The sequence below is a fragment of the Elgaria multicarinata genome, chromosome 16 (genome assembly GCF_023053635.1).
Source record: "Elgaria multicarinata webbii isolate HBS135686 ecotype San Diego chromosome 16, rElgMul1.1.pri, whole genome shotgun sequence".
Classification (NCBI taxonomy): domain Eukaryota; kingdom Metazoa; phylum Chordata; class Lepidosauria; order Squamata; family Anguidae; genus Elgaria; species Elgaria multicarinata.
This window is the reverse complement of record NC_086186.1, coordinates 11,628,354-11,642,717: the sequence shown is the minus strand read 5'-3', so window position 1 is coordinate 11,642,717 and position 14,364 is coordinate 11,628,354. Positions and strand designations below refer to the sequence as shown.

The 14,364-nt window shown below is 46.5% G+C and overlaps 1 protein-coding gene across 1 annotated transcript; it reads right to left on the bottom strand.

Annotated features, from left to right (window-relative positions):
- Window positions 1–849: 849 nt before the first annotated feature.
- On the bottom strand, window positions 850–13,712 carry SEC11A (SEC11 homolog A, signal peptidase complex subunit). The gene is made up of 6 exons (XM_063142373.1): window positions 13,598–13,712; window positions 11,506–11,615; window positions 8,215–8,364; window positions 5,983–6,102; window positions 3,057–3,114; window positions 850–1,128 (listed from the first exon to the last, which is right to left on the bottom strand). Exons 1-6 carry the CDS (start codon window positions 13,646–13,648, stop codon window positions 1,078–1,080), a joined length of 540 nt encoding a protein of 179 aa, XP_062998443.1. The 5' UTR covers window positions 13,649–13,712; the 3' UTR covers window positions 850–1,077.
- Window positions 13,713–14,364: the final 652 nt, after the last annotated feature.

Below are 14,364 nucleotides of genomic sequence, written 5' to 3'. Positions count from 1 at the left end.
TGTGAGGTAGGTTGGGCCGAGAGACTGTGACTGGCCCAAAGTCACCCAGTGGGTTTCCATGGGCGAGTGGGGACTAGAACCCGGATCTCGCGACTCCCAGTCCAACACCTTAGCCACTACACCACACTGGCTCAACTTGCTGGGTTTTCATGCTGTGTGGGAGAAATGTTTCAACACATCAGATACCACAACATGGCAGGAACTGATTCTGCACACAAGTCTCAAGGACATGGACGTGTGTTTTGCTAGAACGATACAACTCTCATTCGTTTCAATGTGCAGGAAAAAAAATCTCCGGTCAAGTCTGCTTTTAAAACGAGAGGCTTTGACTCCCGGAAAGGAGAGAGGCTATTTTGTTGTGCTATGCAAAGTAAAGCAGGCAGTATTATTCAAATGCCAGATCCAGAACTCGATGCTATTCCCTATGGTTCTCAAATGAAGCCTCAGAAGCAGCTACAAGCAGGCAATTTTAAAATTGGAATTTGTGGTAGGGATTAGCTGGTGTGCAGGAAGATTTCTGTTCATAAGCTGATAACCAGTGTCCCATCTCCATAGAGCAGCCTTCTCCAACTTGGTACCTGCTAGAAGGGCTGGACTACACTCCCCATCATTCCCAGCCAAATCAACCAAGGCAATATCAAAAAACATAAAACATACAAAAGAGCCAGCAATAAAGTTAATAACCAGAGCAACAGAGGATAGTTTAAATGTCTGCTGGAGGAGGAAGATGGCTGCGGATGATGGGGGCTGTAGTCCAATCCCGTCTGGAGGGGAAGACTGTTACGGAGCTTAATTGTGGTCAGCAAGGGAAATACAGAACCCACAAACTCAAAAGATAGACAAGAGGCCTTTGGCTTAAAACTTTTAATATAAAAATTCACCGACGTACAAAAATGCTAAAATGTGACAAACTGTTCAAAATACTGGGATCAACTTTCCTGTTACACGGCAGTAGTAGAAAATAAAACCAAAAGCCAAACCCAACTTGGTTAAGAAGCAGTGAAATGTACACAGACCACACCCCACTGTCTATTCAGGCCCATCGGCAGATCCACTCCGGCCTTCGTGGTGGCAGGCTTACTCCCGATGGACCAGCACGAACAAGCCCAGTAGAAAGAGGACGGTGTACTGTCGGGGGAAAACACACACAGACAGAAGTATTTCAACCGTCAAGCACACTTACGGAGGAGGTACAGGAAGGCGCACCTGTGAATTGCAACATGGAACGTGGCCGCCAATGCGGAATCTGGAGTTTTCACATAATCCCAAAGTCGTCGGAAACGTCTGCTCCAGTTAGCACTACTGACGATGCACGAACACAAGCCAACAGCTGTGCAATGGAAGCAGCGCGGCAGAGGAAAGTGGCGGTTTGCCGCAGAAATCCGCCGCTTTTCCCTAGTGCACAAGCGTTGGTTTATGCCCAGCACAACGTCAACAGGGCTCGCGCCAGGGCACAGGCGGATACAGTCGGCAGCTTCGAAGAACTCCAGTAATGCCTGAAACCCTGGAGAGCCTCTGCTGCCAGTCAGTGCCGACAATACTGGGCTAGATGGATCAAGGGCCTGGCTCAGTAAAACGCAGCTTCTAACACTCCAAAATTCCAGGCTGGGCTACACAGTCACAACAGATTTGTTGTAGCACTTTATTGTTATACTGTTAACGATTGACATTGCATTTGATGCTTGTTTTTGTATGTTGTTATTATCTGTTTCGGAGGGCTTTCTTCCGGAGGGACAAGCGAGAGATACACAGAGGACCATGAGTGAGCTTTCTATATGCAGGGAGCTTTAAAAACAACAACTACAACATGGAATACCTTCCAGGGGAGCCACACCTAAAAAAAGATATTATAGAGCTGGGAAAAGTGCAGGAAAGGGCAAGTAAAACGATTAAGGGGCTGGAGCATCTCCCCTCTGAGGGAAGGTTACATCAGCTGGGATTGTTTAGCCTGGAAAAAAAGGAGGTTAAGGGGAGACATGAAAGAGGTGGACACAATTCTGCATGGTGTGGAGAATGTGGAGAGGGAGACATTTTCCTCCCTCTCTCAAAATACTAGAACCCAATGGGGTCATCCCATGAAGCTGACTGGTGGGAATTTCAGGAGAGATAAAAGGAAAGGCTTCTTCACCCAGCACATAGTTAAATTATGGAACTCACTACCATAAGATGGGGCGATGGCCACCAATCTGGATGGCTTTAAAAGGGGGTTGGATATATTCCTGGAGGAGAAGGCTATCCATGGCTACTTGCCCTGATGGTTAAGTGATGCCTCCACTATTCGAAGCAGTAAGCCTGTGTGCACCAGTTGCTGGGGAACATGGGTGGGAGGGTGTTGCTGCACCACGTCCTGCTTTGTTGGTCCCAGGTCGACAGCTGGTTGGCCACTGTGTGAAGAGTAATGGACTAGATGGACCCTCGGTCTGATCCAGCAGGGCTCTTCTGATGTTCTTAAGTTAGATGTGGTGTGCTCATGCACATGTTTGCTATGTCAGTGAGAGAGAGCTGAACCTCAACAGATGCAAGGGGAGTGGTTTACAACGTTTAAAAGCCAGAAGAAGTCTTAGTGAGGCAGGATGCGCTGGGTGCCCACCATGAAGCTCAGTTCCCCATCCTTTGTGCCAGCCTTCCCCCATCTGGTCCCCCCTCTAGATGTTCTGGACTATAATTCCCAGCATTCTTGACCGCTGGCCACATGTGCTGGGGCTGATGGGAGTTGAAGTCCAAAACATCTTGAGGGCGATCGGTTGAGGAAGGATGCTTTATGTGTTTTACATTCCCACCCCATGTCAAAAATGCTAAACAAAATTCCAAGCTCTGCGAAGGAATGAAAAGGTACACAACCAGACCGCTGCTAAAGCACAATGCCTAATCTACTTAAATGTGGCTCAGCTGCCCAATTTGGGACGTTTTCATGAAGAACTGCAAAGACAGAAACTCACTGACACCCCCACTCTCCCACCCCCACCCCCCATCCATCTCCGAGCAACAATCTTTCTACTGAAAAGCTTCCTCAAGTGAAGGCTTTAACACCAAAAGATCAGGTGTACAGATCGTACCTTGAATTTGGGATAATCATTCATTAGGATGGTCACGATTCCGATGTATGGCACAAATCTAAAACGGGAAACAAAAGCCATCTGTTTTTAGATACCGTCTTGCCAGAGGCTGAGTACACATCTAGTTGACTCAGCAAGACTTAGGCCTAGATTATCCATACAGGGAAAAAACATGGCAGAATACTGAGATAGCAGGTGGGGAATACAACTCCACATGCCCCAAATTATAAAAGAAGAAACCTCTACTGCAAATCAAAAGTTAGCACATCAGGGAGAGAGCTCCTAGACCAGCCCTTCTCCCTTTTGCACTGAGTTCCTCCTTGTAGGGCGCATTTCACTGAGAGGAACTGTCATGTCTAACCCTACTGCCCCTGTTTTGGGAGAAGTTGTTTCAGGTAATCAATCAGAATCGGATTCAGAACTAGAAGACGCAGCGCCAGACACCACCCAGCCTGTACCAGTGGGGGAGGAAGCTCTCACTGGCGATTCCCCAGCTGGGAGTCAGACCCTTCCAGAGCTTATCTCCTCAAGGCCAAATCCTACACACTCGGTTGGAAGTGAGCCTTCTTCCGGAGGTGAGCGTTCCGACAAGCTAGCTGATGCGAGGGTCAGCCGGAATTTCAAACTCATGGGGCAGAAGGAAGGCGTGAGAAAGTCTGTTCGATTACGCCAGAACCTGCCTCCGCACCAGGCTCTCTGACGTTACGGGCTTTTGGGAAGTGGCTTTCTATTCTTCTTGAGCAGACAATTGTCTTGCTTAGTTTGCATAGTTTTGCCTAGGGGGACGTTTCCAAGAGGTTAGACTCGCTTCAGGTAGAAGAGACATTTGTTGCTTAATAAAAGCTTTGTGGATTACTTAGCAAGCCTCATCATTTGCCTCCCATCAAAAGCAGGAGTGTTCTTAGAAACATTTTTTTTTTAAAAGAAAAGGCATTTCCTTGCCTGCAGCTGACCTTGCTCTGCTTCATGTAATATAAGACCAGGCCTTGTTTTGTTGCAGGGGGAGGTTGGGGAGTCGCCCCACTTCATAGGACAGGGCTGAGACTCCATACCGTGGCTGAAGGAACTGAGCAAAGCTTCTGCAGCCGTCCAAACCCAGCAATATCAGGGGTTGCTAACCTGTGGGAGGATTTATCACAGTATCCCCCAATGCAGCTAGGTGGCAATTCAGACCTCCTGTGTAGTCAACCCACAAAACGACCCCCGTCAAAAGTCTTTACCTCTGGGAAAGGGGCCACAGCTCTACGGTATACACAGCCCCTGCATCCGACACACAAGGCCCCGAGTTCCAATCCTTGCTGTCTACAGTTAAAAGGATCAGACCTAGCGGGTGACGGGAGAGACCTTGGCCAGTCAAGAACAGGCAAACCCACTGAGCTGATGGGGCACAGGACTGACTTTGCCTAAGGCAGCTCTGTATGTTTCGCACAGGAGTAGGCAACCTGGCGCCCTCCTGATGTTTTGGACTACATTTCCCATGATCCTGGCCAACAGAAAGGGACTGTGGGTGTTATTACTCAAACATATACTGTATTTTTAATGTTTAATTTTTGTGAACCAGAGAAATAATAATAATAATAATAATAATAATAATAATAATAATAATAATAATAATAATAATAATAATTTATTACATTTATTTACCGCCCCATAGCCGAAGCTCTCTGGGCGGTTTACAAAGATTAAAAAGATTGGATTAAAAAGGCTGAACATTAAAAATCAATATACAAAATTTTAAAACAGAAAACAGTTAACATTTAAAACAAATTTTTAAATACTCAGCTTGGCCAAGCTATTGGAGTCAGTTAAAACTCAGCATATGCTCTGTATGACAAAATAGGACCTAAATTTTGGTTATAATGTACCAATGGAATTATGGGAAAATATGTGGGTAAAAGGTTTAAAATATACGTTAAGTACTAGGCTTAAGGATAATTTTTACAAGATGATGTATAGATAGTATATGTCTCCCTCAAAATTAGCAAAAATGTCCAGGGGTTGTTTGGGAGACTGTTGGAAATGTGAAGAACAAGGAGGAACTTTTTACCATATGTGGTGGTCATGTAAAAAAGCAAAATCTTTTTGGACTCAGATCCATTTGTCAATGCAAAAAATATTAAAGACAAATCTACAAATGAAACCAGAAACATTTTTGTTGGGACTTATGGATGATCAACTTAAAGAAAAAGGTGGAACGTTGTTTCTATATATGACAACAGCTGCCAGACTCTTCTATGCGCAATACTGGAAAAATACACAAGTATCATCAACGGAGGAATGGCTGCTGAAGGTTTTGGAGCCGGCGGAGCTGGCTAAACGTACGGCGTTAGTAAGAGAAAAATCAACAACCTTGTTTGTATTGGACTGGAAACCTCTGATAGAGTATATACAAGAGTTGCAAAAGAATGATGTATTTGTTTGTGGTTTTTATATATAATCTGTGGTCTTAATACAGAACGCTGGGCTGGCTAAACTGAAGTAAGTGATAGCTTATATGCCTGACATTAAGATTGCCTCAAATGGAATATGGCTTTATATGTTTTGCATATGTGTTTTTATTAGATGTAGTGAATTGTATTGTTAGTTAAGTGTGTGATGTTCTGTTCTGTTTTCTTTCTTTGCTTGTCTTCCCCCCCCCCCTATTCTTTTGTAGAAAACAATAAAATTGTTAAAATCAGAAAACTCAGCATATGCTGTTAAATGCCTGGGAGAAAAGATAAACCTTGACCTGGCACCGAAAAGATAACAATGTTGGCACCAGGCGGGGAGATCGTTCCATAATTGGGGGCCACCACAGAAAAGGCCCTCTCCCTTGTTGCCGAAAAATAATAAGTCTTTTTATAGGGGCCACAACTAGGAAAATGCAAACTCACTGGTTAATGAAGGGAAGCAAAACTTGCCGCTCAGCTGTCCGTCCGTCACTTACCCTCTCGCTCGTCCTACGACATCTTTCTTCTCCAACCAGTGCTGCCCTTGTTTGTACAAGCCCCGGTCGTCAACAGCGTTGTTGTCACCCTTTGTCAAAAACTTGATGTCTCCATTTTGTCTAACGTAAGAGAGAGAGAAATCGAATCAGGTCAGCTGCAAAAGGACGACCCGCGCAGAATACAAGCAATTCCTAAGACAGTGTACCCCTCTTTCTCCGAAAGACGCAGGTGAGCCACAGATCCGTACAAAGCACAGAACTACGATAAAATGCGCCTGTCTTGGAGAGATGGGACCAGGAGGGCAGAATACCAGGAGTGGCTCTTCGAAACGGGGCATCTTTAAGCTGAGACAGTCCTGCTGCTCACATGCACAGCCCCTTGGTATGCTCTGTCAAATTCAGGGGACTGTTGGTTTAAAAGGATATGGAAGCGCTGGAGGGGCAGGGGAAAGCTGCCAGGATAAGATGAGTAATGGGAGAAAAGATGTACCCCAAGAGACCAGCTCTACCCAAAAGAAAGGCTGTTTGGTTGCTTTCCCCGAAAAGGGGTGTAAGAACTTAACTTTCAGGCTGCAAGTTTTATTTCTTGAAGAAGTTTATGAGTCAGTGTCGGATTAAAACAGAGAGGCTGGGTTCATAGAATCATAGAATAGCAGAGTTGGAAGGGGCCTACAAGGCCATCGAGTCCAACCCCCTGCTCAATGCAGGAATCCACCCTAAAGCATCCCTGACAGATGGTTGTCCAGCTGCCTCTAATGTGGGAGAGCCCACCACCTCTCTAGGTAACTGATTCCATTGTTGTACTGCTCTAACAGTCAGGAAGTTTTTCCTGATGTCCAGCTGGAGTCTGGCTTCCTGTAACTTGAGCCCATTATTCCGTGTCCTGCACTCTGGGAGGATCGAGAAGAGATCCTGGCCCTCCTCTGGGTGACAACCTTTTAAGTATTTGAAGAGTGCTATCATGTCTCCCCTCAGTCTTCTCTTCTCCAGGCTAAACAGGCCCAGTTCTTTCAGTCTCTCTTCATAGGGCTTTGTTTCCAGACCCCTGATCATCCTGGTTGCCCTCCTCTGAACACGCTCCACACAACACGATAACCCACCCAGTGCAGGTTGTTGTTGAACCGTGGATTATTGCGTTGTCTGAACACAGTGCTTTGTCTGCATGGCGGGTTAGCGTGTTGTGTGAACTCAGCCGGAGTGTCAAACTTCAGCGGTGGATGGGTCCAGATGCAAAAAAGGGGTGAAGCCAAAAGGCCAGCGTATTTTAGCTTAGAGCTACACTGCCAGTGGCTAAGCCTAGGAGACCCATCCTAGCCTTTTAGAGTGGGAGAAAAATGCACAGAAGCTGGGAAAACACCGAATGACTGGGCAATCAGGGGGAAGGGGAAGACGCATGGGAGCGCTGGATCGGGGCCCCAAGCGGCCCGGATGTAGCCTGCAGCCCAGAGGTTCAACACACCTTGATTAAAATAACAGAATACATTTTTTTCAAAAGGCACCACAAACACAGGAACAGCAGCACTCATCCAATAAACAAGGGCAAAAAATAGCAATGGTTTAGATCCTGCAGCTATACCAGACTTGGCAAAGCGGTACGGAGGACCTATCTTCTCCGTAGCAATGGCAGCATCCCACAAGGACACTTCCAAAGGAAGCCCCAGCCACCCCGTGCCTGTGCTTTCCCCACATTATTTCCAAGCCAGCTACACGCTATCTGCTGATTGTAAGCCTATGGGGCAGAGTCTTGCTATTTACTGTTTTACTCTGTACAGCACCATGTACATTGATGGTGCTATATAAATAAATAATAATAATAACAGATGCCACATTCCCTGATCGTCTGCAGTTTGGAGGATTGGGAATGAGCTCCCTCCAACCCTCACATACTGGTCGTGACAGAATCAAACCGGCAAGTTGCGGTTTGAATGAGCCCTCCAAACAAGACTTCAAACTGAGGATCAAGTCATGGCTGCGATCCTAGTTGAGAGGGAGGGCTTGCTCAAACCACAGTTTACTGGCCCGGAGGCAAGGGCAAGCCACAGTTGGATCAAACAATGATGGAATGAATTATGCTGAACATAAAAGGGGAATGCATGAACACAGAGCTCGTTCCCGATCCTCCAAGCCACGGCGATGTGTGAATTGCAGCCACCATCTGCAAAATGATCCCGACATAAACTGACACAAGCAACAGACTTTTGCAACCATCGTCTCCCAAGACTGGAAACATACTTTTCGTGAATTTTCAAAACCCGATGCACAATTGGAATTTCCCTTCCTTCTATCCTGAAGACCACGATTTCACCCACTCGGATTGGCTCTTCGATGCGATTGGTTAAGAACAGGAGATCTCCTCTGTGAAATGCAGGTTCCATACTGCCACTGGAAGACAAAGACGTCAGTTAACGAGAAAACTCAGAGCTGGCTGTATTGCCCCACGACGTTATCAGCCAGACTGGTTTTCGAGGGCTGTGATGAAAAGGAGGTACTGTCTGCATTGCTCCAACTATCACCACTAGAATCTTCATGCATTTTCAGAAAAAAAAACTACAATTAACTACAACGTATTTCCAGGATTCTAGTGCGGCATAGGCTGCAGTGTTATTGCGATTCTCCATCACCAACCTTCTTAACCCAGGTGCTGCGAATCCATTACTTGTGTCTCAGAAATGGCGAAGTGATGCTAAATACTTAACCTTTGAAATGTTTAAAATGATTGATCCTGCGAAGGGAGAGAGGATGAACTTTAAGCACTGTGTATCTATGTTATGCCTGCAGGCATCAGGCAAGCTTGACATTCAGATGGGGAAGTAAAAGGCAAAGAGATAGATAGCTTCCTGCCTTCCCATTTCAAAATCTGGCACAAGAGGCGCACATAGCATGAGCCATCAGCGATACGAGACACAAGCGCGGGAAGAATGCCAGCAGAAACGCCTTGCTGCTTGGGAACAAGAGAGAGGGCCCTTTTGATTGTGGAACCCAGATTAAGGAACAAGCCACCCCCCACCCCAACCGGTGATGCATTCTTTTAAATAGGGTGACCATATGAAAGAGCCTCGTGTGGCGCAGAGTGGTAAAGCAGCAGTTTCTGCAGCTGAAACTCTCCCCACGGCCTGAGTTCGATCCCAGCGGAAGCTGGTTTCAGGCAGCCGGCTCGGGTCGACTCAGCCTTCCATCCTCCCGAGGTCGGTAAAATGAGTACCCAGTTAGCTGGGGGAAAGGTAATAACAGCCGGGGAAGGCAACGGCAAACCACCCTGCTATAAGGCCTGCTAAGAAAATGTCAGCGAAAGCTGGCGTCCCTCCAAGAGTCAGTAATGACTCAGGGCTTGCACGAGAGAGGACCATATGAAAAGGAGGACAGGGCTCCTGTATCTTTAACAGTTGCATAGAAAAGACAATTTCTGCAGGTGTCATTTGTATATATGGAGAACCTGGTGAAATTCTCTCTTCATCACAACAGTTAAAGCTGCAGGAGCTATACTATACTACAAATGACACCTGCTGAAATTTCCTTTTCAATACAACTGTTAAAGATACAGGAACCTTGTCCTCCTTTTCATATGGTCACCCTATTTTAAAGCAGGCATTTAAAATAGTACTGTTTCAAGGGTTGTCTTTTAGTTAAGGCCTTTTAGGATTGGTTGATTCTAATTGCTGCTGCCTGCTCTATATTTGTTTTAATTTTCTTTTGATGTCTTCTAGGATGATGATGATTTGGTTTTGCCAGTGACTACGTCTGAGAAGAGGCAGACATAGAAATGTGCAAATGCCAGTACACCACCAAGTGATCAGCAGTCAGGGGAAAGGAGGCAGGGAGACCTGGAGAACCCTAGAAACGTGGACTGGGACCCCAGGTGGGCCGGATTTGGTTCAACACCACTGCCTTCTAGCTCTGCATGGCTTTCTAGCAGCCTGCCCAAACCTTGTGCCCTCTGTTAATGTCTGGACCTCTGTTACCTTTGCCTCAATTGACAAACTTTTGAAAGTTTTCTTTCTTTCTTTACTGTTCCGTATCTAAAACAGATTCCGGAGCGGTGAACATAAGAAGTAAAACAGTAGATTTTTTTTTAAAAAAAGATTAAAACATCATAATAAAATTATGCTTTTTAAAAACAGAATGTCCTCAAAAAAAATATTTATGTACTTTTTGAACCAAAGTTCAAATAGCGGCTTCCTGTGTGACAGAGAGATGGTACCATTGCTCACCTGGTCCATCTCTGTGGCGTCAATGCCCACATCCCAGAGATGATACTATTGCTTCTGGGTTTGTGCAGCCTTCTGTCAAGCTAGCATCAACAGAGGCCCCGTTCAGAAGACACCTTAAACCATGGCTTTAGCCAAGGTGGTTAAGCCAGAAAGCTGGGCTGTGTTCAGAAGACACCTTAAAACCATGGCTTTAACCATGGTGAATAAAGCAAAATGCCTTATTCACAGTGGTTAAAGCGGGGTTTTCTGAACATGGCCTGGCTTTCTGGCTTAATCACTGTGGTTAAAGCCACGGTTTAAGGTGTCTTCTGAACACAGCCCGGCTTTCTGGCTTAACCACTGTGGTTAAAGCCATGGTTTAAGGTATCTTCTGAGCACAGCCTGGCTTTCTGGCTTAATCACCATGATCAAAGCCATGGTTTAAGGTGTCTTCTGAACACAGCCCGGCTTTCTGGCTTAATCACCATGATTAAAGCCATGGTTTAAGGTGTCTTCTGAACACAGCCTGGCTTTCTGGCTTAACCACTGTGGTTAAAGCCATGGTTTAAGGTGTCTTCTGAGCACGGCCTGGCTTTCTGGCTTAATCACCATGATTAAAGCCATGGTTTAAGGTGTCTTCTGAGCACGGCCTGGCTTTCTGGCTTAATCACCATGATTAAAGCCATGGTTTAAGGTGTCTTCTGAGCACGGCCCGGCTTTCTGGCTTAATCACCATGATTAAAGCCATGGTTTAAGGTGTCTTCTGAACACGGCCTGGCTTTCTGGCTTAATCACCATGATTAAAGCCATGGTTTAAGGTGTCTTCTGAACACGGCCAGGCTTTCTGGCTTAATCACCATGATTAAAGCCATGGTTTAAGGTGTCTTCTGAACACGGCCCGGCTTTCTGGCTTAATCACCATGATTAAAGCCATGGTTTAAGGTGTCTTCTGAACACGGCCCGGCTTTCTGGCTTAATCACCATGATTAAAGCCATGGTTTAAGGTGTCTTCTGAACATGGCCTGGCTTTCTGGCTTAATCACCATGATTAAAGCCATGGTTTAAGGTGTCTTCTGAACACGGCCCGGCTTTCTGGCTTAATCACCATGATTAAAGCCATGGTTTAAGGTGTCTTCTGAACATGGCCTGGCTTTCTCGCTTAATCACCATGATTAAAGCCATGGTTTAAGGTGTCTTCTGAACGGGCCCATAGAGAGTTGGCAGAGGCCAAGTGTCGACCAGATACTCCAGGCCTCAAAAGCCACCCCAGGCTACTTGAGCTGCATCTCCCCCACGGTGACCTGGTTCTGCTCAGAGATGCCCAGCCTAGTCTTACCTGAGCACGACCACAATGGGACTCTCACTGCCCGTTGCCACCATCAGACCCTTCCAGATCATCAGCGCTGAAGAAACGATCATCCCAAAATTCAGAACCTGGTAATACAGCTGGGAGGGGGTGAAGGGAGAAGAATTGAGGGGAGGGAGCCCCGGGAATATGGCACCCCCCTTGCTCCCCAGTCCAAGACACGCATACGCAGAGCTTTGCTCTCAGGCACAAACGTCCCCCCAAATAAGCCCCCTTTCCCCAGAACTGCTGTTCATAACTTGTTTACTCCGTTAAGTCCCATCACAGTCAATAGGACTGCTTGGGAGTCAGTGGACTGCAGCTGGCACAGCATGCCCACAGATATACTTACATTTGAATTCTCGAGCACTGTTGAAATAAAGCCTCAGTGGAACCCAGTTCCAAGTAAGTGGTTTAAGCTGGCAGCTTTACATTTCAAAACAGAGCACAGAGATCCACTGTTGCCTGTAGGACAACATTCTGGCCTTGAATTTGGAAATCCCAGTAGAGGATCCCAGTAGCCTTTAGCTGGACATTTTCTTTCAATTTACTTTCCCTCCTGTTTCCATGTAACAACCCTCCTTAAAGGGGAATCTGAAGACAAAAGAAGTTGCAAAGAACTTGGCACTTTTAAGTACAAAGGAAGAAACGAAAGGAGGCAGAATTGCAGACGCTCCGGTTCCTGCATCCCTCAGCTTGTGTTCAATACCTAGCATCTCCTATTAAAAAGATTTCAGGCAGCAGGTCTAAGGAAGACCTCTATTTTGAGGCCCCAGAGAGCAGCAACCTGTTGGAGCAGGCAATATTGGGCTAAAATGGACCAATAGCCTGACCAGAGATGTAAAATTTCAGGAAATTTTGAAGCCACGGAGAAAACGGCATTACTCTCTGGTTAGCCAAAACAAGGGACACACACTACCCTTTCCCTGGATCAAGAGACCTTTAAGCATGAGGGTAGCAATGTTCTAAATGCAGCAGGGCTTTCATATTTTAGGGTTCCTGCAAGTTTCTCCATTTGGCTCTTAGGTCCAACCCCTAAGAATCTCCAGTGTAATTGCATGTAGGCAGCTGTCTTATACGAAGGAAGATCCTTGGCCCATCTAGCTCAGTACTGTCAACACCAACTGGCAGCAGCTCTCTGGGGTTTCAGGCAGGTTTTTTTTCCCCCTGGAGAGCTGTGGATTGGGACCTTCTGCATGCAAAGCAGGGACTCGCCCACCAAACTCCAGCCGTGAGTCATTTTTGTAAGGACCAGGAAGGAAACGACACGAAAGGTTGACTTTGCCCGAGATCCTGGAGAGAGATGTTTACAGTCAAGGTGGGTACAGTGGACAAGGCTAGATGGGCCTGACCTGGAATAAGGCACCTCCTCCGGTTCTTTAAGGGAGCATGTTTGGACAGAACAAAGCAGCCATGTAAGACTTTGGTGTAGGGCTTTTCTCTCCATCTAAACATGCATAGGATTGCACCTGAAAGTATGCAGTGTGTGGAGAAGCCCTGAATCTCCCACCAGCCAGTTTTCAATGGGAGAAACCCCCTCCCCACGACACACACACAGCTTCTAGCATAGGCAAGAGGAGGGAAGGACCCCTTCCTCTCCCCCCCCCGCAAATTCTCTTCACCCCCTCCTTCCACTTGGTGCAATTTTTACTCCATCTCCTTGGCTTGGAGAGGGCAGAGCTCCAGCCACCTGCATCGCAGGCCACGGATCCTGCCACCCACGTACAAGGGGGTGCTGGGAAGGCACCCCCCCCCACCTCCACACCCACCCACCGGAGGCTGGTGGCTCCAATTTTGGTGGGGCTGTGAACCCATTCTGGTTTTAATCAGGACCAGACAGAGCTCTAAAGGAGCTGTCCAAGGTGGCAAAGCCTGTCCCCAAAATGGGTTCAGCACCCCGGAGAGCTCTTTTTAGAGTTCTGGTTGGTTCTGACTGAAACCCAGAATGGGTTCACAGCCCCACCGGAATCGGAGCCACCAGCCTCCACTGCCCTCGCCCCCGTTGCCGCTCAGGCTGCAAAGCGCAGAGGCCCAAGACCAGGCCTCGTTCCAGCCCCGCGGCCCTTCTGGCGCCCGCGCGCACCTGCCGCTTATTCATCCGCCGAACATCGTCCAAGAAATCCAGAGAAAACATCACGGGGAGGGGAGGGAGGGGAAGCGCGAAGATGCTGCCACCGGGAAAACCAAGCGCCCCACACTTCCGCTTCCGGCCGCCTGGAGCGACTTCCGTCCAGCACGTTTTCCCGCAAACCATAGAGGTTCCCCTTCCCAGACCCGCCCAAGCTAACCCGCCCTCCCAAGAGCTATTTAGAGATACAACACAACGTTACTTGAGAGCTGCGCGCAGCCTGAACTTCCGGGTGCGATTAGAATCCTCTCTATGGAGGGGAGGAAAAACATAGGAAACAACGCGAAATGCTGAAACCTTTAATAAAAAGGACACACCTTGTTTTTAATGTTGTTTTTACAGTTTGTATAATGGTATGGTTGCAAAGCGGTGATGGCTAACATTTGGAAAAACTGCTATCAGGTGTTCTGAGCTAGAATGGGAAATAAAACAAAAGAAGTGGAGTTGAGATTTACTCCTTTTCACTTTTGTGGTTTGAAAGAGCATAATAATAATAATAATAATAATAATAATAATAATAATAATAATAATAATAATAATAATAATAATAATAATAATACCACCCACTCAATAAGATCTAGGCAGCAGAGAGTGGGTCAAAGTTAGGTCCATAAAATTAAAAAAACAGATCTGATCTATGATTTGGTGGTGGTTTGAGGAGAATCTCTCATAAAAATCATACGAAACCAAGATATATATATATATATATATATATATATATA